The sequence below is a fragment of the Maniola hyperantus genome, chromosome 22 (assembly GCF_902806685.2).
Source record: "Maniola hyperantus chromosome 22, iAphHyp1.2, whole genome shotgun sequence".
NCBI classification, from domain to species: domain Eukaryota; kingdom Metazoa; phylum Arthropoda; class Insecta; order Lepidoptera; family Nymphalidae; genus Maniola; species Maniola hyperantus.
Genome location: NC_048557.2, coordinates 5,640,996 through 5,664,139, shown reverse-complemented (window position 1 = coordinate 5,664,139; position 23,144 = coordinate 5,640,996). Strand labels below are relative to the sequence as shown.

At 37.0% G+C, this 23,144-nt stretch overlaps 1 protein-coding gene across 2 annotated transcripts; it reads right to left on the bottom strand.

Moving 5' to 3' along the window:
- Window positions 1-2,161: 2,161 nt before the first annotated feature.
- Top3beta (topoisomerase 3-beta) lies at window positions 2,162-15,359 on the bottom strand. 2 transcript variants are annotated; one of them, XM_034980539.2, is made up of 15 exons: window positions 15,187-15,359; window positions 14,816-15,105; window positions 14,062-14,281; window positions 13,216-13,462; window positions 12,544-12,661; window positions 11,756-11,838; window positions 11,326-11,462; window positions 10,505-10,692; window positions 9,928-10,044; window positions 9,353-9,508; window positions 8,159-8,413; window positions 7,409-7,596; window positions 6,890-7,039; window positions 5,634-5,814; window positions 2,162-3,892 (listed from the first exon to the last, which is right to left on the bottom strand). In XM_034980539.2, the coding sequence occupies exons 1-15, from the start codon at window positions 15,278-15,280 to the stop codon at window positions 3,764-3,766; spliced, it is 2,553 nt and encodes an 850-aa protein (XP_034836430.1). In that variant the 5' UTR covers window positions 15,281-15,359; the 3' UTR covers window positions 2,162-3,763. The 2 variants fall into 2 exon arrangements, with proteins under 2 accessions (XP_034836430.1, XP_069362307.1); XM_069506206.1 differs by lacking the exons at window positions 2,162-3,892; window positions 5,634-5,814; window positions 9,353-9,508 and adding an exon at window positions 9,185-9,322 and having other exon boundaries at window positions 6,727-7,039; window positions 9,910-10,044.
- Window positions 15,360-23,144: the final 7,785 nt, after the last annotated feature.

Below are 23,144 nucleotides of genomic sequence, written 5' to 3'. Positions count from 1 at the left end.
AAGGACAAACCAATAAACCAACAAACAAACACACTTTCGCATTACTGATAGGTACAGTGTCCCTGAGAGGTATCGATCGAGCTTTTCGGAAATCTAAAAATGGGGAATCTCAATTTTTAGGTTCTTTTTATTCGGACGTTATTGTATTTCGACACTCGATTTCTAGCAATGTTGGTATGAATGAATGATAATCTCATACTAAGCACACTGAATACGGATTCCTTATTTATCAAGTAAGCACTGCTAACAACTACAATATAAGTCGGGTAAAAATAGAAACAGCATGAATTAATTGAATAACAAATAAAAACCGTATTATATGGATACCAAGTACCAACGTCATATAAACAAAACAGTAAACTTTATGGTTTTGTTAGCAGTAGGTACCTGGATGATATCGCGAACAATAGAATAAGTAAAGTAGTTGCATTGTTGTTTAGTTTTGAATAGAGTAAGCTGCGTAGGCCCTTCTGGTCACTACAGCGTCATCGGGGAGGCTAGGAAAGGGGGAGGAGCAAGTTTGATACTACAGTTAAAATCTAGATTAAGTTAGTTATAAACTGCTTATCATTAAAGGATCCAGATTACTGGCAAAGGATTACTACACTGATCCTCACAACAATATGGTAATCTTGGTTCGGAAACATCATTGTGGTTTTGATATACACTCTCAGGTATATCATTGTTTTGATGCAGTTTGCAAATACAATAAAATATGTCATAAATTAAACTGGTACGCACCTCATTTATAGTACCTTTCCGTATATTAAACATAAATTTTACACTTATAATGTACCTTAATTTTATACCTATATAATGTACTTTATAATTAACTAGCTGATGCCCGCGACTTCGTCCGCGTGGATTCAGGTTTTAAAAAATCCCGGAGGAACTTTTCCGCGATAAAAAGTAGCCTATGTTACTTTCCAGGTCTTTAACTATACCCATGCAAAAATCACATCAATCCGTTGCTCCGTTGCGACGTGATTGAATGACAAACCAACAAAACAACAAACAAACACACTTTCGCATTTCTAATGAGGATAGTGGATAAAAAGTAGCCTATGTCACTCTCCCTCTTTAACCATACCCAAAAATATCAATCCGTTGCTTCGATGCGACATGATTTTTTTTATAATAACGGTAGTGATATATTTTTTATTCTATCTATATATTTTTGTTAAGTGCTTATTTTTATGATATTATTATTTATCTCTATATCAATAAAGGTCTGCGTGGAATTTTCTATATGCTTTAAAAAATAATCAAAACTAATTTTTAATTTAATTCAAAACTTCACTTGAAAAAATATGCACTGAATTGAAAACCTCTTTTTGATATAATTAAATTAAATAGAACTTCTAGTATGATATTTTAATATAGTCATACCAAAAAAAACAAAATAATATATACCAATTGTATCAAAAACTTATCATCTGTTCAGTATTGATCGGATCTATGTTCATCAAACTGAGTCGGTCGCGCTATGTATTGTTAACAACAGTAATTTACACAAGCTTTGCATGTGTGCGTGAGACTGCGCCCGACAACAACACGTCCTCCCTCGAAGAGCGCTGAGCTCGCTATGCCAGTCGTACTGTCTGCTGCACCATTTTATATGTAAATTTTAAGATACTTTGATAATTTTTTTCGGTCATATAAATAGTTTCTAGAATTTTATTTTTTTACAATTTACGCTAAGTGAATACTGAACTTTCGTGCTATATTTTTTATTATTAGTTAAATTGCGACAAATTTAAAGATATCCGGGTTATTCTAACGCTTACATTTTCATAAATCGTGCGTACGGTTTTGATTTTTTTATCTACTAATTTTGTATACAACGTATAACAACTAAATCCAGGATTATAATTTTGAGAGTGTGTTCATAATATTGGTATTTTTTTAAAGTCGCTTTCTACAATTTTTTGGTATTAAATATGTGGCCGAAGTTCCACTCAAAAGCGCGAAATCAGTAAAACGTCTTCTGCAAGAATTAAGATTTGAATTATAATTTTTAATAAAATTAATGTTTTGTTACCTGTAGTCTATTAAGAAGGGATTGATCTATGATATTTTACCTTTTTTTTTATTAGAATCGTTATATCTGAAGCTTCAATAGTTCCCAAAAAATCGAAAATCGGGCATGTGGCCTCTTAATAGATACACTTAGGTATGAATTAATCTACAATAATAAACTTTAGTTTTACCATAACTTATAATAAATTGTATTAAATTAGGATCAAAATATTTTAACATAAATCAGTAAAAAACTATTAATATTAGTCATACTAAAAACAATTACAATTCCTAAAAAAATATTATTTTTCCCCGATTTTTTTTCTAGGTTCAAAATAACAATCATGTTCACTTTTTTCCAAAGGAACTCTTTCAATAGAAAGAAAAAAATTCCTTCGAAGTTCTTTTCATTTTCGGGATGAAAAATTAGTATGTGTCATTGGAATGCAGAAAATTTCATATAGTTTTAAAATACATATCGAAATATTACGGAACCGGCAGGATTCCAACCTGCATCTCCGGGTATCGCGCCCGGGGCGCTTTTATCCGCTAGGCTACGGTTCAGTTAAGAATTTTGAATCCTACCGGTTTCGCAGTTTTTGATATGTATGTATTTAAAAATGATATAGAAATTTTCTTTAAACACTACCATAAAATTTCGTTAAAACCGGTTAAACGAATGGGCGCTGCAAAGCTAGCAGTCAGTAGACAATCAGACAGACATACTTTAGCAATATTAGCATGGATTAGGTTCAAGATTAGGAAGTAAGATTAATACGCTATTATTCCATTTTCAAAGCAAAAAATCTGTAAACCTGTATCAATCATTATTACAATCGCAGTCGTTGTGATTGGCTCAATTTTTAATATTCTTGTTGCAACAATACATTGTAGCCAATAACGAGTGAGTCAACCAATCAGAGGTGATTGCGATCGTGACTGTCAAATGACAGCTACAATAGCTGCCATTTTACCGCAATCGAGCCACAGTTATTTAAAATGAAAATACAGTATTCGGCAGGATAATTATACATCAACCTTAGAACGGTTTGTCGTTGAGACTGACAAAATATCACATACATAGGTATGAGTGACGGGAGACAACACAAAGTCGAAATCTCATTCTAAAGCACTGATGGGCGATTGTGAATGACATTATTCGAATAATTCGATTGTAGAAGTCATTCAAATTATTCGAATAACGTATCAAACCATTCGATTTTGAAGAAAACAGAAAAATATATAAGAATGTATTGCGCCGTCTCATTCCCTCCAATTCTAATTTCATTACTACTACTTTACAAATTCGAATATACATAACCTCACCTTAAACTAAACTCTATGGCCTGAGATCAAATACTCAATTTTGTTTGGCAAATCATTCAACCATCGAACTTAGGGACAATCACTATTTTGTATTCGTATAACCTCATCTAATCTAAAAGTGAACTCTATGTTCTCAGAAAAAAAGCCCAATTTTGTATGACAAATTAAATGAATGAACGACTATCAATTAAAAGTCGACTTTATTGTACGAGAAAACAGCCCAATTTAGTTTGCAAAGTAAATGAATGAAATTAGCGGTTTTATTTGAATTCGCGAACTAGCGGTCGATTGTTTCTTTATTCGATTGTTATTATTAGTAGTATGAAAACCATTCGATTGTTGGAACTAGTAACAATCGCCCATCAGTATTCTATGTCGATGTACAATATTTCTTAGGGTTACTTACTGTAAATTGTAGTTAAACAAAGTAGGCGGCGAGTTGCGCCATCTTGTCCTTGGGTTGCTTGTTGCGGTGCTTGCCGCGCGCGCGCCCGCCGCGGCCCCGCGCGCCGCCGCCCCTGGACGACACCGCGCGGTGCTTCTCCACCTAACAAATATGTTTACTCATAGTCGACGTTTCGCTCGCACTTACGAGTCGTAGGTAAGTGCGAGCGAAATATTTGGGCCATATTTTATCAGAAGACATAAAAGATGACAGAGATATGGAGAGGGAGCGCAGGGCTCTTTCGGTACGGGCTAACATGATAGCGCGCAGATTCGCTCGTTGCTCTGATGATGTGAAGGTGACGTTATTTAAAGCTTTTTGTCAATGTTTCTACACATGCCAGCTGTGGACAAAGTTTACCAAGCGCAGCTATAATGCACTTAGGGTACAATATAACAACGCCTTCCGCATCCTAATGAAGCACCCGCGTTTCTGCAGTGCTAAAGCTATGTTTGCTGCTGCAAGGGTCCCTGACTTCTTCGCCATACTCCGAGCGAGGACGGCTTCCTACTGGGAAAGACTGACATACAGTACCAACGATATCTTATGTGCTATTGTAGAGGATCTTAGTAATCCTTTCACAAAACATTGGTCCAACCTGCATCGGTGCGATAATAACACCTTTACTTAGATTAGTTTATTTTTAAATTGTTAGCTCCATTTTTTTATTTTATTTTTTTACATTTATATTGTTAGTCAATTCAATTCTAATATTTAATGTAATCTGCTCCATATTGTGTGTATATTGTTATGGGTTGTAACTTGTTTTGTCATTGCCTGAAATAAAATTATTTTATTTTATTTATTATTTATTTATAAATAGACAGATAACTCGACGACTCAGTTTAAAATGCGTCGACTATAGGCACCAACTTCCTGGGATAGCCTAGTGGCAAACATAGAGTAGTATTATATTTTGGTGGCTAATCCGTCGTCATAATAGGGTCTTGGACTGTAGTCATAAAATGATGTTTTTTTCTTTTATAGTGGTAGTTTTCTAGAATTCATTATTAATGAGAATAATTTAAAAAACCGGCCAAGTGCGAGTCAGGCTCGCGCAATGAGGGTTCCGTACTATAGTCTTATTTTCGATATTTTGCACGATAATTCAAAAACTATGATGCATAAAAATAAATAAAAATCTGTTTTAGAAGACCTTTCATATGACACCCCACTTGATATAGTCACTCACTTCGTAAGTTGAAAATACTAATTATTAGTTCATGACCACAATTTTTTTTTTGTGTGATCTAACCCTAATATCACGGTTTTCAGATTTTTCCCCAAATGTCAGCTATAAGATCTACCTACCTGCCAAATTTCATGATTCTAGGTCAACGGGAAGTACCCTGTAGGTTTCTTGACAGACAGACAGACAGACAGACAACAAAGTGATCCTATAAGGGTTCCGTTTTTCCTTTTGAGGTACGGAACCCTAAAATCATGATTTTTATTTATTTTTAACATAATTAACTATTAACCTCACGCTGTAAGGAAAGCGACTAATGACGTCACAAGGCCTAAACAACATTTTTTTTAAATTTGAACATAAAAATTATTTTCTAGCAGAAATTACTCTATTTCCGCGAATGATAGTGAAATATCACTTGTATTGAACATTATGGACAACTCTCAGGCCTGCAGGTTTCCTCACGATGTTTTCCTTCACCGTTAAAGCAAATGATATTAAATTAATTAAAACGCACATAACTCCGAAAAGTTAGAGGTGCGTGCCCGGGATCGAACGCCCGACCTCCGATTAGAAGGCGGACGTCCTAACCACTAGGCTATCACAGCTTAGTTCATGCAATATGCGACCTTTATTAACTGGTAGTATACTCACCAGAGCACTAAAGCTGGGTTCACAATAGAGACAAGCCGTCATCTCGGTCAGGGCGGCGGGCAGACGCGTGCGCTCGGCGCGGTACTCCACGCTCACGAGCTGCGCGCCGCACGCGCCGCACGCGGCCTCGCACACCGCCACGCGCGACGCGTCCTCGAAGATGTTGATGATCACGTCGCATCTGAGGACATACCACATCATCATCAACATTTCGGTCTGCGGAACATAGGCCTTTACCAAAGAACGTCACCACAGTAACGCCAGTAACCACAGTCGTCACAAGAAGTAACGTCGTTTCCGCTGAAGATGGCCACCGAACAGAACAGCTGTTTTAAGGCCGCCTTTTTTTATAAAACACTCAACGATTGCAAGCCAGTTTCCATTTAAACGCAGAGGGGTCAAGAATGAACACACTCACTCACTCCACAAAGCCGGAAACTCCGGTCGAGTTGACGCCATACGGACACGTTGGATGCACGAGTTGCAAGCGAAGCCCTTCTCAAACACTCACCGATTACAAGCCAGTTTCCATTTAGGCGCAGAGGGGTCGAGCACGAGAACACCATCGCACTCCACACAGCCAGAAACTCCGGTCGAGTTGACGCCATACGGACACGTTGGATGCACGAGTTGCAAGCGAAGCCCTTCTCAAACACTCACCGATTACAAGCCAGTTTCCATTTAGGCGCAGAGGGGTCGAGCACGAGAACACCATCGCACTCCACACAGCCAGAAACTCCGGTCGAGTTGACGCCATACGGACACGTTGGATGCACGAGTTGCAAGCGAAGCCCTTCTCAAACACTCACCGATTACAAGCCAGTTTCCATTTAGGCGCAGAGGGGTCGAGCACGAGAACACCATCGCACTTCACACAGCCAGAAACTCCGGTCGAGTTGACGCCATACGGACACGTTGGATGCACGAGTTGCAAGCGAAGCCCTTCTCAAACACTCACCGATTACAAGCCAGTTTCCATTTAGGCGCAGAGGGGTCGAGCACGAGAACACCATCGCACTCCACACAGCCAGAAACTCCGGTCGAGTTGACGCCATACGGACACGTTGGATGCACGAGTTGCAAGCGAAGCCCTTCTCAAACACTCACCGATTACAAGCCAGTTTCCATTTAGGCGCAGAGGGGTCGAGCACGAGAACACCATCGCACTCCACACAGCCAGAAACTCCGGTCGAGTTGACGCCATACGGGCACGTTGGATGCACGAGTTGCAAGCGAAGCCCTTCTCAAACACTCACCGATTACAAGCCAGTTTCCATTTAGGCGCAGAGGGGTCGAGCACGAGAACACCATCGCACTCCACACAGCCAGAAACTCCGGTCGAGTTGACGCCATACGGACACGTTGGATGCGTACACGAGTTGCAACCGAAGCCCTTCTTCATGTCCCTTGAAAAAGGTACAGAGCAAAATGTTATCTATATTTTTACATTCTGGCTAATTATAATTTCGTCTCCAATCTGTTAAACGAATATGGCAGGAATAAATTTATTGCTTTCCCTTTCATAACCTTCCCTGCGGAATAAGATAGCATTAGATTTAGACCTGTCAACTTAGTTTATAGCCCGTAAAAAATTACACGCGCCATTTTAACTTTACGGGTCAACTGTCATGTCTAAAGTACGGTTCACCTTTATAATAACTAACTAACAAAAATCGTACTTATGACATGACGCAAAAAGTTAAAATGGCGCGTGAGGAGTTAAATCTTAGGCGTTATACTATGTAGTGATAATACTAAGTGAAGATGGTAGTTACCTGAAAGGCGGATGGTTATAGCAATAGGGGCACAGCGGAAAGCTCTTCCCCTTGCTGCCGGAAGACCAGGACAGCAGCTCGAAGTCATCCAGTGGACACTTCAGCTCGCGGTAGATACGCACTGTGCCGTTTTGTGGCAAAGAGTACGTGTCGTCGCAATGCGAACAATGGAGACGCGCTGGTTTAGCCTACAAAATATACCAATACATTGAATGGCGCTGACTTTTGAGCGCAACTAAATTTGTCTTATCAATGCAATGCAATAACAAAAGGACAGACAAACCTAATTTAATTACAGGGGTTGCCCATTCATACGTCTACTAGACCTAGGTCTACTTAATTATTACTTGTTTTTTGTCTGTATTATAAGTATTTTTTTGTGTTCCTTATATGTAATTTAATATGTACCTAATAATATCCAATAAATTTAATTTAATTTAAATTTAATTTAGAACTGTCAAACCTCGGGACTTTAGGCGCCTATTGTGGCTAATTCCGTTGGACACAATCTCTTAAAAATCTCTTAAAACTAAAATGGCACGTCTAAATCTATTGCTATCCCTTTCATAATGTTGCTTGCGGAAAAGGATAGCATTAGATTTAGACCTGTTAATTTAGTTTAGTTTAAAGATTGTGTACAAGAGAATCGGCCTCATTGTTTAAATTTGTAGAGCACACTAAAATTTAGAGTCTTTATAATTTATTTCTTCTAGATATTGATTGATAATTTCGAAGAAATCCTTCACTTACCTGAATGTATCTCATATAACGCCTACACTTCCCACATCTCGACAGAGCTTTCCCGCTGGTCTTCAGCGAAGAGAAGCTGACTTCGAACAACTGGTCCATAGCCTCGATAGACCGCACAAAGTACTGGAACTTTCTGCGGAATATTTCCGCAGTGTGCGTCAGGACTGCGTGGAAATCCGCGCGACCGACCGCGATAAGGTTTAGCTGCTCTTCTACCGCTGACCGCATGGTTGGCAATACGAGTTCCGGGTCGATCTTTAAAAAAAGAAAGAAAAAGAAAGAAAAGAAAAGAAAACAAGAGTAAGTTTAGAATTTAAAGAAAAGGTTATGCTAAAACGTAGATTCGCTTCAAAAAAGAAGTACAGTTACCGGCCTAACCAGTAAGCAGTGATAGCCTAGTGGTTAGGACGTCCGCCTTCTAATCGGAGGTTGGGGGTTCGATCCCGGGCACCTACCTCTAACTTTTCGGAGTTATGTGCGTTTTAATTAATAAAATATCACTTGCTTTATCGGTGAAGGAAAACATCGTGAGGAAACCTGCATGCCTGAGAGTTCGCCATATTGTTCTCAAAGGTGTGTGAAGACTACCAATCCGCACATGGCCAGCGTGGTAGACTATGGCCAAACCCTTCTCACTCTGAGAGGAGACCCGTGCTCTGTAGTGAGCCGGTGATGGGTTGATCATGATGACGCGGCCAAAAGTGGTGAACATCGATCTTTAGAAGGAGACAGATTTGTAGAGCACTGTCTCGGTGGTTGAGACCGACAAAGCGTCATATGGCTATGAATGACAGAGACAACGCTCTACAAAGATGAAATGTCATTCTAAATTCATCACTTTCGGTCGCGTACTGTAAACTACTTATTACAAAACCACAATAAAAAACTGAAATTGATTTGCAAAGTATATCGTAAACATAAGCGTGGAGTTTAACATTAGGTGTCTTTGTAGGAGTGAAGAGCCCCCACTAGCATGGAGCCGCTGGATTCAGGCGGCGCAAGACCGTGGCGTGTGGAAGTTCCTACATATGTGGTCAAAGGTACGAGCACTACGCCCAGGCTAGTGGGCACCAGTCTTCGTCCGCTGCCGACGTTGACGTAGTTGCGTTGGCAGATGTTGTTTATGTGCACTGGTATGGACGCGTCCGTGCCTATACCGTGCTTCTCTTGTACATGCGTGTGTGTTATATTTACCTTCTGATATCCGTGTACGAGCACTACGCCCAGGCTAGTGGGCACCAGTCTTCGTCCGCTGCCGACGTTGACGTAGTTGCGTTGGCAGATGTTGTTAATGTGCACCGGTATGGACGCGTCCGTGCCTATACCGTGCTTCTCCATGAGGGTGATAACCTGAGTAAACAATAGTTATTATTGAATTTTAGTTATTAAAGCAATCATTTTTTAGGGTGGACGTGGTTAACTACGAAATAGGGTGAGTCGAAATAAAATTCCGAACGGCATTTATAATTAATTAATTAACTAGTAGACGATTCAAAAGCACTTGTAAAAGTTTGCTTGAATAAAAATCTATTCTATTCTATTCTAATTGGTTTACGTGGTTTGGTTAAACGAGGTATCAAGTGACACCTCACTTAATTTGTAAACGTGTCTTTGTAATATAAACTAACAAATTATTTTCAAGTGTGGGCTATAAATTATATCACATGGAGGTCGCGGGCAAAAACTAATTCTGAAAGGAGAAGTAGTTTACTATGATCGTTTATTTACCTGCAATTTCTAGACTTAGAAACCAATAATATTGTACTTGCCTCAGATTCAGTGAGATAGTCGGGCGGAGAAGTCTGGCACTCCACCAGTCTGTGATCGTGAGCTCGCAGGATATCATCTACGTTCAGTGGTGGAACGAACTCGTCTTTGCCGAATGCCTGAATTAAATCAATTGAATCGATTAATTTAGTTAGATCAATAAGTCAGGTTTTTTAAAAATAAATTTGTGTAAAAGGGGTGGAAAATGCGTTGACGTATGACAGAAGTGAGTGGAAGAAAAAGACGTTATGCCGACCCTACATAGCGTGGGGACAAGAAAAAGAAGAAATGGCAACTTTCTTCTGTCTTGTCGCACTGTAGTCATGCGCGACATTAGAATAGAATAGAATAGAATTTACTTGGTGAATATGAGAACATAGGATGTTTACAATAAGTTATATCTAAGTATAAGCGATCTTCATATTTTACTACATATCTATGCAAATATATTGTACTCATCAGGAAATCTACACAGATAATCCTGATGAGATTAAAATTGGTAGGTACATGATAAATTATTACTATTATTATTATTTTTAGAAAAGAAGTGCTCAAAAATATCACTCAAAAAAAAATTACCTGCCAATGCATGATCTCGGTGTAGCCGGCGTCCACGAGCGTGTTGCCGGTATAGTAGAAAGTCTCGGAGCCCACTGTGAACGTGATGGTGGTGCTCAGGTAGCGACAGTCGTGCGACAGTGTCGCGATGAAGTGTCGCGTTATGTAGTCGTAGATACGCCACATGTCGCCGTCTAGTTCCGATTCAGCTGGAAATAAAAATCAATTAGCATCATTATTGGAGTCAAATACCCAATTCCGCTAAACTATTGCATAGAATAGAATACAATATATTTTTATTCAAGTAAACTTTTACAAGTGCTTTTGAATCGTCAGATAGTTTAATTTACCACTGGTTCGGAATGCCGTGCATCATGCCAGTCGCACTTATGACCTTTTTCTATAAACACGCCGCACAAACTCTCAGATGCGCGCACAACCGTGCTGTGCAGTGCAAGTGAATTTGATGATTAATGTGCTAAACGAGTTTTGGCCTTTGACTGTACCTCAGAATTAGGCACAGAATGGCACTGATTCTGAGCACAACCTAATTTTAGAGTATTCGCATACTCTTCTTACTAATGTAATATGAAAAGGACAGACGCAGTTTGACAGTTTTAAATTTTATTTTTAGATGGTAGAACCCGTGATTTTAGCGCACAGTCGCGAGTCTACTGTTTAAATTTGTAGCGTGCACTAAAATTTATAGTCTTTGAATGTAAAGTTCATGTTCGGTCCCTTTTTAGCATTGTTAAAAAGAAAAGGATGCAGATACTCTAAATTTAGTTTAGAGAAAGACAACGGAATCGGTGCGTATAGACACCTAATTAAAGTTCACTTACAAGCAGGTTTCATAGGAGTGATGGGTGGATGGTCGCCCGCGTCGTGGCCCTTCTTAGGTTTGTTGATGCCGTTCTGTATCAGAGCACGCACCTCCGCACCCCATTTGTTGGAGTTCTGCTGCTGTCTTAATGTACCACTGTAAAACAAATTTATTTTCTACGAGATCTTACCCGCGACTTCGTCCGCGTGGATTTAGGTTTTAAAAATCGTGTGGGGGACACACAACCCAGAGTGAAGAAGAAGAAGATCCTGTGGGAACTCTTCTATTTTCCGGGATAAAAAGTAGTCTATGTCCTTCCCCGGGATGCAAGCTGGCTCAGTACCAGACAGACTAATTTAGGGAACCATGCTCTTAAAAGTTTGATAACCTGTACTAGATTATCATCGTATCATTTTATGAGATACAAAATTCTTGAAGAAGAAACTTACATGAGATCAGTGTTTTCGGAATAACTCGTAGTTTCTGTTCGAGGATAGGAAATGTAGCCCTGTATGTAGAGACGCTCAGCTATCTGGGGGCAAAGTTAATAATACTATAGCCCGAAATCGGGGTATGAGGCGGGGGATGCCCCGCACACCCACACGTCACCCACGCTCGCCGCACCTGTGTACATCGACATTTACAATGATATTTCGGCTTTGTAGATCGTTGTCTCTGTCACTCATACCTATGTGACGTTTTGTCGGTCTGAACGACAGAGACCGCTCTATAAAACCGCTATCTCTTTCTAAAGGTCGAAAAAAAAAAGACTCGCACACGAAGGGTTCCGTACCAAACGTAAAACCAAAATTTAGTTCCGCGCGTAAGTCCAACTAGATGATGCCCACGATTTCGTGTCTGCGTGGATTTAGGTTTTTGAATCCCGTGGGAACTCTTTGATATTCCGGGATAAAAATTAGCCTATGTCCTTCCCCGGGAAGCAAGCTGTCTCTGTATAAGTCCCGCAAATTGCTATTGCGCTGGAACTATGTCATCATCATCATTAACATCGAAATGACGTCAGCCGAAATCAAAATATACCATCAATTCGAAACTTTAGTCTAGTGCTGACGTCACTAAAATGGCGGCTACGCGCATTTGCGGGACTCATTCCAAATTTTGACAAAATTAGTTAAGCGGATGGGCCATGAAAAGCTAGCAGACAGACAGATAGACAGACACATTTTCACATTTATAACATCAGTACGGATCTTAATAAATGAATAGTAAGGATTACCTGCATAGCATGATGAGGTCCCATACCCAAACCGGCGCTGGCCACTCGCATCAGTTCCACTGTGTTTAAAGCAGCTGGTCTCGGTTTTACCTTTTCCTTAGCTTGAATCGAAACCACCCTGTCAAAATCACAATCAACAACATATTAAACAATAGAAAGAAGAAAAGAAAAACTTTTTTTTCTTAAATTGTTCCACGCATCACATAGAAAGTACTAGCTAATGCCAGCGACTTTGCGTGGATTTAGGTTTTTCAAAATCCTGTGGGAACTCTGACTCTTCGGGATAAATAGTAGCCTATGTCTTAATCCAGGGTATAAAGTATAAAATCTATCTTCATTTCACATTTAGCCAAATGCTTCTGTAGTTTTGCGTCAAAGAGGAACAAACGTACACACTCATACATACAAGTTTTCGACCTTGTGATATCATGCATATAGACGCGCACACGCGCGCACGCACGCTCGCACTCACACACACACACACACACAAACAAGTGATTTTTTGCAGGGGTATAGTCAAAGACTTGGAAAGTGACATAGGATACTTTTTATCCCAAAAAATCAAACGTTTCTATGGGGTTTTCAAAACCTAAATCCACACGAACGAAGTTGTGGTCATCAGCTAGTGGATAATATGTTTCAGTTGTTAAACCAAACTAAAAGGTTACTCACAAGGCTTCTTTAATTTCCTTAATACCAGCTAGAAACATATTAGCAATGTCCTTCTCAAAACTCCTAACCCTCTTCCATTCCAGCGGCAACTCTCGACCTTCAGAAGTGGACGCAGTGACTCGCAGTACCCAGTATGTCTCTGGCTTAAAGGTTTGTATTTCATCGTGACGTTGGACGCAGAAGCCTAGAGTTGGCGTCTGGCAGGGACCGTAGGAAATCAGGGACGCATCGAGGTCACCATATCTGCCTGGAATAAAAGATTGTTTTTGAAGTGAAGTTTTTCAAGGTTCTGTAAAGGGTGCCAACGGGACTTCTGTTCATCCGTCTGTCTCTATATGGACCGTAATAGGTAGAGAGTTAAAATTTTGCCCCTGTATACATACATACAGATTAGGGATGTTATGGATATATAATTTCGGATCCGGATACGGATATATAGATATTGGTAAAATATAATATCGGTTTCGGTTACGGTTATGGATATTAAATTATTTCGGATTATCCTTACAGCCGAAAACTAGCAGAAACTATCCGAAACTTTTATTTCGAATTCGGTTACAGTTACTGATAATTTTTTTATTTCGGATATCTGATAGTTTCGGTTACGGATACGGATATATCCATAACAACACTAATACAGATTTAAATAATAAACTATGCTGTTACTGATGATAGCAAAGAGATAGGTAATGATCTTTGCCATCGATTTTAAATTTATTAAGGGATTCAGCACGATGAATTTGTAAGGGAAGCTTGTTCCATAAACAGATAGCTTTGATTGTGAAGGAATTACTAAAGTATTTTGTCTGATGTGATTACTAAAGTATTTAAATAAAGAAAACTCACCCTGAAAGTATTTAGTCTGGAATCGAGTAAAAGCACAACCAATGCGTAGATCAAGTTCCTGCCTTGCGTCCACACTGCGGGACTCGTTTTCGTTAGGTCTAGCAAGATTCAACATGGCTGCCTTGATATCTTTCTCTGTGATGGAGGAGAAACGCGCGCGATACGTCACCAATGGGGACAGGACATCCCCTTTCATAGAAAGTTGAACACATGACATTACCTAGAAATAAAATATCCATTCTAGTATTTATGGTACTTAATTAATAGAAATTCTTTAAATACTTTTAATATTCAATTATTTGTCCTTAAAATATTTATGGTGCCCAACCCACTGGCTCTAAATTTTGCATTTAGGGTTGTTCTATATTGCAGAAGACCCACACATCCTGTCAAGGTTCAACAGGATTTATAAAAGCAAAATCCATCTGGATGAAGTCCTAGTGATAAGCTGATTTTAAAAGTGTAAGTTGTTTAAAACGATGTCCATAGACAGGTTGGAAGACCCCCCACTAGGTGGACGGACAACATCAGACAAGTCGCAGGAAGCCGCTGGAGTCAGGTGGCGCAAGACCGTGACGTGTGGAAGTCCTACAAGAGATCTATATCCAGCAGTGGACGTCTATAGGTTGTTGATGATAGACAGGTTCAGTATTAAACCATATTATTACATAAATTTATTTCTCAGATTATCTTTCAGGTAAATCTTAGCTATTCTACTGAAATAATGCATACTAATTTATTAGGATAATATTACCTCAAAACAGATATTTTCACCTTCTTTATCACAATCCAACCACAGAATAAGATAATCACAGCCCTTCGACTCTTGGGCTAAAAAAGCTGGTATTCTTAAGCGTGGCATGGCTTCCTTCTTCTCTGTGGGACAGCTGAACAGTTCTACCGGGTCTACTTTATCCCAGTTGTTATATTTTCCGGTGAAATCTAGACTCATCACATGTCCGCATACCGATGTCATTTTAAACCGCACCGGCTCAGTTTTGAACGTCCCATTCCATTCGTGCACCGCACAAGCTGCGTTAGAAGCTAAAAAAGACAATTGGAATACTCAATTTTACATGTATCCATTAAAAGATACGTTTAAAAGTAGAGATTCAAGGCACGAACCTTTGTTGGTGTTGCATTTGCCATTACTAAGTATAGTAGCGAGATTTTGCGCCAAAGATGGCTTTTCAGCCACCATCAATGCCGTCTTCATCATGTAAAAGTTATTTTCGTAATGTAATTTTGTTATTTATTAAACATTTAATTAATTTTAGTTCATCTTTTTAGATCTTGAGCACCGACCAGAAATAAAAGCACAGAGTACATTGAATATAGAACACCGACCAGAAATAAAAGATATAGAATAAAAGATAAAAGATCTTGAGATCTTTTTGTTTTGATGTTATTGGTCTGTGGTCTTTTTACACCACAGATCACTAATATCACAGATCACTACCTGTATACTAGTCTAGAGAACTAATATACTAGTAGTTCATAGTGTTTTTTAACTTGTTTTACGGCTCTGGGCTCTAGCCCTACCCTGAATTCATAGTTCAACTCAAAACAAAATACCTATAAATACCATATACCTAAGTAATAGGTAGATACATGATACATGATACATCCCGTGTACATCGTAGACTGACTAAAAAAGCTAGACTAAAGTACTGTGTAACCGCGTCTGAGATAGCGATAGCGCGACGTTACGATGAATAACACGACACTTACCATTATTTAGTTGTCAATATTTGTATTAACCGATCAACAATATTTGTATTAAATGTTTTTTATGTGAAAACAAGTAAATAACCAGAGAGAAATAGACAATTTCAAATTCAATTCAATTCAACAAATTCTCAAAGTTTGTTTTGCAACTAAAGTTGTATTCCTTAAAAAATCAGTAACACGATAAGGGATAAAAAATAGGTTAGCTGCGTCTCTGTTTGTCACATTAGTAACTTTATCTGTGCTCTCTTTTTAGTGTGAATGAGAAAGCAAACGTTCCTTTGTCTAGACTTTAACTCCGTCTACGGTGTACATCCTATATGTTATTGGTCTGTGGTGGGTACAAAGAGCAAAGGGTACCGTAAAACGGGGTGAATAGGAACCGGGGTGTGAATAGGGACAAAACTGGGAATGAGATTTGAACGTAAAAATAATACCCAAAACAGCTTAGAATTTTGGTAGCATTGTTTTTCCCTATAGTAGAATATTTGATCTTTTATTTGGCATCACTGAACCAGAGACAAATTGACATTAAAATAACGAAAGCGTCATTGCAAAAACGTTGTTCAAAACACGCTAATCCGTAGGTCTCAAAACTTTGTTTACTTTGACGCAGTACGAGAATAAAACAGTAGAAAAACTATTAGAAATCATTAAACATTTATCTAAGAGGCGTCACAAAAGCAGATTTGTCTAAATGTTACATATTTTTCTGTAAAAAAGAAAAAATTGGAAACCAAGTGGTTTTGGCTTTGCCATGGGGATTATAGGTACGGGAAAGGGGTAGATAGGAACGCTATACTAACTGAATTGGAACGAATCAAGGTTAAATAGGAACAGTAAGGTTTATATAGGGACAGGGCTGTCACTTTAAATATTTAATTAAATTGTTCAAAAAAATTCTTCCTTCTTGTGTAGTCGACTAGTAAAATTTAGTTAAATGGCATTTTACTGTTTAATATTGATAAATAAATAAATAAATAAAAATATTTTTTATTCAATTAAACTTTTACAAGTATAGGTAACTACACTACCTACTTGTAACAGTTTAATTAAATAAAAAATATTTTTATTTATTTATTTTTGAATCGTCAAACCACTGATTCGGAATGCCAGCAACCAGCAAGAAACTCGGCGGTTGCTTTTTTTTAAAGATTTGATACCTACTATGCCATGTATAATAACATTTGGTATGAAGATAACTATTAAGACATAGGCATCCGCTAAGAAAGGATTTTTGAAAACTCAACCCCTAAGGGGTTGAAATAGGGGTTTGAAATTTGTGTCGGACGAAGTCGCGAGCATAAGCTAGTTTTGTAATATTAGAGGATAGAGCTAACTTGTGTTTCACAACCCTAACCTTTTTTCCCTATTCACCCCTTTGCCATTCCGTTACACCCCGGATCAAGTATAAATAGGGACAGCATATATTTTGATTAAAATATACCAGTAATTTATCATTATTTTATATTTTTTGGATGTTTCCTTAGAATTCTTACAACCGGAGATGCTTACAAACAGTTGAAGCATCATAATTTGTACCAAAACATCCGTAAATTTCAATGCGAAGTTAGATTTCGTACCTATTCACCCCGTTTTACGGTATTTAATCCAAAGAACTTGGAAGTACTAAGTACTACTACGCTATAGTAGATAATCTATGGCTATGTCGATGATTTAATCACTATGCCAAAGAGTATATCTACCTGATATCTACATATCTTTTATTTCTGCTCGGTGCTATGGTGCTACATAACTAGGTACTTTATCGGACTTGCGTTTTTGGCGGGAAACGCGAAGTGCGCTTTTTAATTGAAAATTGTTAAAAATATAGTTTTTGAGTGTAAATAGTACATTATTTTGTAAATAGTTTTCGTTAAACTGTGGTACAATGCCGTCAGATAGTGACGGCTGTGATTTGGAACCAGCAGCGGGCAAAAAGAGGAAGAAAATGCAAAAGGAGAAACCCTCTGAAAGTGATGGTGCAAAATACAAACCATTTATAAAACCAGGGTATCGCCGGGCGTACGGCGATACTAGTACCAATTCAGAATTCCCTGTATACGTAGAAAGCACAGAAGATATCAAACTAGGAAACAAAAATCCCCTAGTGGTATCCAAATATTTTAAACAAGTAAAAGGTGTAAGTGAAAGTAGGCGCATAAACGCTACTAAAATTATGCTTGTCTTCAAACAAGCTACAGCGGCTAATGACTTTTTGAAGCACGAGTGCCTTTCAGTTTATAAACTTCGAGCGTTCATCCCGGCGTCCTCTGTGGAAAGGGTAGGGGTGGTTAGGTTTATTCCAAAAGAATCTAGCAATCAGGAACTATTCAATAAACTCTCCTCGGAAAGTGAAGTAATAGGTGTAAAGAGATTTTTGAAAAAAGTGGGAGAGGAGCTAATTCCTCTCTCCACTATCAGTGTAATTTTCAGCGGTACTAGTCTACCGCAGTATATTTATTTGGACAACTGGAGATACAAAGTTTTCACTTATGTTCCTCCTTTGATGCAATGTTTTAAATGTATGAAATTTAACCATTATGGGAAAATTTGTAAAAATCAGCAAATATGCTCACGGTGCGCTGGTGAGCACCATTACAAGGACTGCACGACGGATACACTGAAGTGCAGCAATTGTGGGGGTGCGCATCTTGCAATATCAAAAACGTGTCCTGTAAAGGCAGCGAGAATGGAGAGGAACAAAAAAGAAACCTACTCAAAAGTAGTTCAAATAAGTAGTGCGAGTTTCCCTCCACTCCCAAAGCCTCAGAGCCCTCAGACATATGAAAAAAACCAAACTACATACTCACAGCCTAAGCAAACTACACAGACAAAGACAGAAATTTCACACAATGATATTGTAAATAACTCTAAGCTTTTAGGAGCCATAGTAAACACTTTGGTTACAATAGGGAACTCTAATAATATTAAGACTACTAATCAAATCAAAGAAACATTTTTAGAACATTTAAGTAAAATATAATGGATTCTCACCTAACTATTGTGCAGCATAATATCCAAAGTATTAACAATAAGAAACCCTTGGTTAAAACATTTTTGGAACAACATAATATTGATATTTTGCTATTAAATGAGACCTGGCAAAAAAATACAAGTAATCCTATTAGATTTTCAGGATATAATTTTGTAGGAAAAAATGCAAATAATGAACATGGTGGAGTAGGCATTTTATTAAAAAATACATTAAAATATAAAATATTGCCAACACAATTTTATCAAGATGTCCAGTCCATAGCAATTTCTCTAGAAACTAATATAGGTTCCGTGTCGATTCTATGTGTTTATTGTCCACCTAAAAATAAAAATAACAATTATTGTAGAATTAATAAACTTAAAAATATTATTGCTAGCTTACCAAAACCTTGTATAGTCTCAGGAGATTTTAACGCGCATCATATTGCTTTTGGGTGCAATTGTACAAATTCAAGAGGCAAAACATTGTTTGAAATTTTTGATGAACATGACCTATGCCTGTTAAACACAGGTGTATCTACTACAGTACAAAGACCTAATGCAAATAGCTCTGCTATTGATGTGACAGGGGTGAGTCCCGTACTAGCACCTCTATGTGAATGGTCAGTAGGTGACGATCCTTTGGGTAGTTACCACTATCCAACATTTACAAAATTAAGCCTAGTTCCATCTAAATATTCTGTCAATGACAAAGTAGAGAAATTTCTATTTCATAAAGCAGATTGGACCAAATATTATGCAAAATCAGAGGAGTACTTTAAAGGTATATCTTTTGATGAAAAAGATCCTTCACAGTCGTATGATAAGTTCTGTGAAGTTTTAAATACTCTTAGAAAAGAATTCGTTCCTTATGTAAAAATTGAAGGTCCTAGACTTTTTAAAACTCCTGCTCCTTGGTGGGATGAAAACTGTGAAGTTGCTGTTAAAAATTCGAGAGAAGCTTTACAGTTATATAAAAGAAATGGGTTGATGGAAAATTACATTAATTATAAACAATTGGATGCACAAAAAAAATTAATAATTAAGGATGCTAAGAAAAATAGTTGGTACAAGTTATGTTCAACATTCAATAGATATACTCCTATTACTCGAGTATGGAATTATATGAAAATGTTTAAACGTATTAAAAACCCACCACAGCATAAAAATGATGTATGGATTCCCGATTTTATTTCAAAATTTAAACATGATAACAATAACACAACGTTAAATACCTCTGTTTTCGAATTTAATAATGATTCTGACAAGCATATGTTACTTTTAAAGCCTTTCACTTTTGCAGAATTTAATATAGCACTTAAATCAAGAAAAAACTCTACACCCGGCTTAGATAACATTCCATATATAATGATTAAAAACTTGCATAAATTAGGTCAATTAGCTTTACTTGATATATTTAATAGGCTATGGGATAATCAATGTGTTCCAGAGAGTTGGAAGATCCAATGTATAGTACCGATTTTAAAACCTGATAAATCTTCATCTGATTGTAATTCATACAGACCAATATCTCTAACATCATGCATAGGAAAATTATTTGAACAAATGCTGAAACTGAGATTAGATTATTTTACAGAAAAAAATAAATTATTACCTACATTCCAATACGGTTTCCGAAAAGGAAGAAGTGCTAATGAGAGTTTGACATCATTTGTATCGGATTTAAGAAGCTGTAAGTTATCAAAAGATGCTGCAGTATGTGTATTTTTGGATATAGAAGGTGCTTATGATAATGTTGATTTAAACCAGATTATTACTTCTCTTCATGAAATTGGCATTCCTGGAAAAATGTTAAAATGGCTATCAAATTTTTTAAATAACAGAAAGTTTTATGTTAAGTATAATAATATACTTCATGGACCTAACTCAACAAGTAAAGGCCTTATGCAAGGTGCATCATTATCTCCAATTTTATACAATTTATATACCTCTCAAATTGAGAAATATGTAACAACAAAGGATGTAAAAATTTTACAATTTGCAGATGACTTGTTATTATATAGTGTAAATAAAAATGTAGAAATAGCTGTAAATAATGTTAATTCAGCATTGACTCAGGTGCAAAATTATTACCAAAACACTTTAAAATTAAGTATTAATACCTCTAAAAGTTCATGCATGGTATTTGGTGGACCAGTAGATGTAAACATTAAATATAATAACTTAGATGTTCCAATTGTAAGAAATAAGAAGTTCTTAGGAGTAATTTTTGATACAAAACTTAAATTCGATGCTCACATTAACTACATTTGTAAAAATGCATTAAAAAGCATTAATCTTATTAGATGTTTAGCTGGTACATTTTGGGGTTCAGATCCCAAAGTTTTGACTTTGTTGTACAATAGTATGGTTAGAAGTCATTTTGATTATAGTTGTCTTGCGTATATGCAAACTAATCCATCGTTGTTGAAAAAATTGGATGTCATTCAAAATATAGGTTTGAGAATAATAAGTGGAGCAATGCGGTCTACACCTATTAATTCAATGGAAGTAGAAACATGTATCCCTCCTTTGCCGGTGAGACGTGTTTATTTGGCTGAAAAGTTTTGTTTGAAGCAACTATTCGCTAACTCTAACTTGGTAAACAAATTATTACTTCCACAGGATTTATTAAAAGTTACTGAAGCATCAATTGAAACTCTACAACCTACAGCGGAAGCACTTCTTTCCGGTAAAGGACCTACTATGTCAATGATTATGACTTATATGCATAGTATTGCTAGTAAGATAAATGTGAATGACGTTTGGCCTATGTATGATTGCCACTATGATGTAATAAACCTCGAAAATAGAATACACATCACTGATATTAAATCCAATTTAGACTTCCTATTGTTCATTGAAGAAAATTGTAAAAATCATTATAGGATATATTCGGATGGTTCTAAAAATGAGAACTTTGTAAGTTCTGCTTTTTATGATTCACAGTTAAAAAAATGTAGATCATATAAATTAAACTCTGACTGCAGTGTGTTTACTGCTGAATGCGTGGCCCTGTTCAAGGCATTGGAATATATCAAAGAAGAATTAATGTTTAAAATTAATAACTATGTTTTAATAACAGACTCGAAAAGTGTTCTTTTAGCTATAAATAATTTTAATTTTAGTAATTATAAATTAGTTTATATTATTTTCCAAATTAAAAATGTACTACTTAATTTAATACAAAGGGGAATTAATATAGAATTTGTTTGGGTACCCTCCCACAGAGGCATAACAGGAAATGAAGTCGTTGATTCTGCTACAAGAAAAAGTAATTTTTATGAAGATTGTTCAAGTAGCATCAAGGTGCCATTTACGGATTTATGCAATACAATTAAAATAAGACAAAAGAAATTGTGGAGTGAAGTGTGGGATGTGACTAATAAAAATAAAGGAAAATGGTATGCGGAAATTCAAAAGGAAATACCAATACAACCATGGTATTTCAAAACGAAGTGTGAATCTAGAAAATTTACATCATTAATGAATAGACTGAGATTTGGTCACTGTCTGGTGCCAACACACCTGAATAAAATAAAAATACTAAACAGTAAAAAATGCAACTATTGTGATTATGAGGAGGCTGATGTTAATCATATGATACTCAAATGTCCAGCTTTTGGCATACAAAGACTTATATTAGCCAGTGATCTAAACACTATAAATATGGAACAAAAACAAAAAATTGATTTTCCCCGCCATGTAAAGGACTTGTTGTGTAAAACGTCATATTTTAAGTCTATTTTTAATTATATAAGTAATACTATAAATAAAGTGTAAAAACGTTAGACTAATTAGTTATAAGCAATTTTGTATTTTTAGAATAATATTTAGTTATAAGCAATTTTGTATTTTAGAATTTGTAAATTTTTGAAAGGCCTTAAAGGACTGTTATCCAGGGCCGTAAAATAAATTAAAAAAAAAAAAAAAAAAAAGGTACTTTATCTGTTTTTTGGCAGACTTGCGTTTTTGGCGGGAAACGCGAAGTGCGCTTTTTAATTGAAAATTGTTAAAAATATAGTTTTTGAGTGTAAATAGTACATTATTTTGTAAATAGTTTTCGTTAAACTGTGGTACAATGCCGTCAGATAGTGACGGCTGTGATTTGGAACCAGCAGCGGGCAAAAAGAGGAAGAAAATGCAAAAGGAGAAACCCTCTGAAAGTGATGGTGCAAAATACAAACCATTTATAAAACCAGGGTATCGCCGGGCGTACGGCGATACTAGTACCAATTCAGAATTCCCTGTATACGTAGAAAGCACAGAAGATATCAAACTAGGAAACAAAAATCCCCTAGTGGTATCCAAATATTTTAAACAAGTAAAAGGTGTAAGTGAAAGTAGGCGCATAAACGCTACTAAAATTATGCTTGTCT

What these genes read in the sequence shown, in the direction of transcription:
- Top3beta (XM_034980539.2), bottom strand. Translation starts at nt 15,280, where the DNA reads ATGATGAAGACGGCATTGATGGTGGCTGAAAAGCCATCTTTGGCGCAA. An exon ending in CCGAGATCATGCATTGGCAG is followed by an intron (nt 10,045 to 10,504) that starts GTAATTTTTTTT and finishes GATTTAATTCAG; the next exon opens with GCATTCGGCAAAGACGAGTT. An exon ending in ACTATCTCACTGAATCTGAG is followed by an intron (nt 9,509 to 9,927) that starts GCAAGTACAATA and finishes TTGTTTACTCAG; the next exon opens with GTTATCACCCTCATGGAGAA.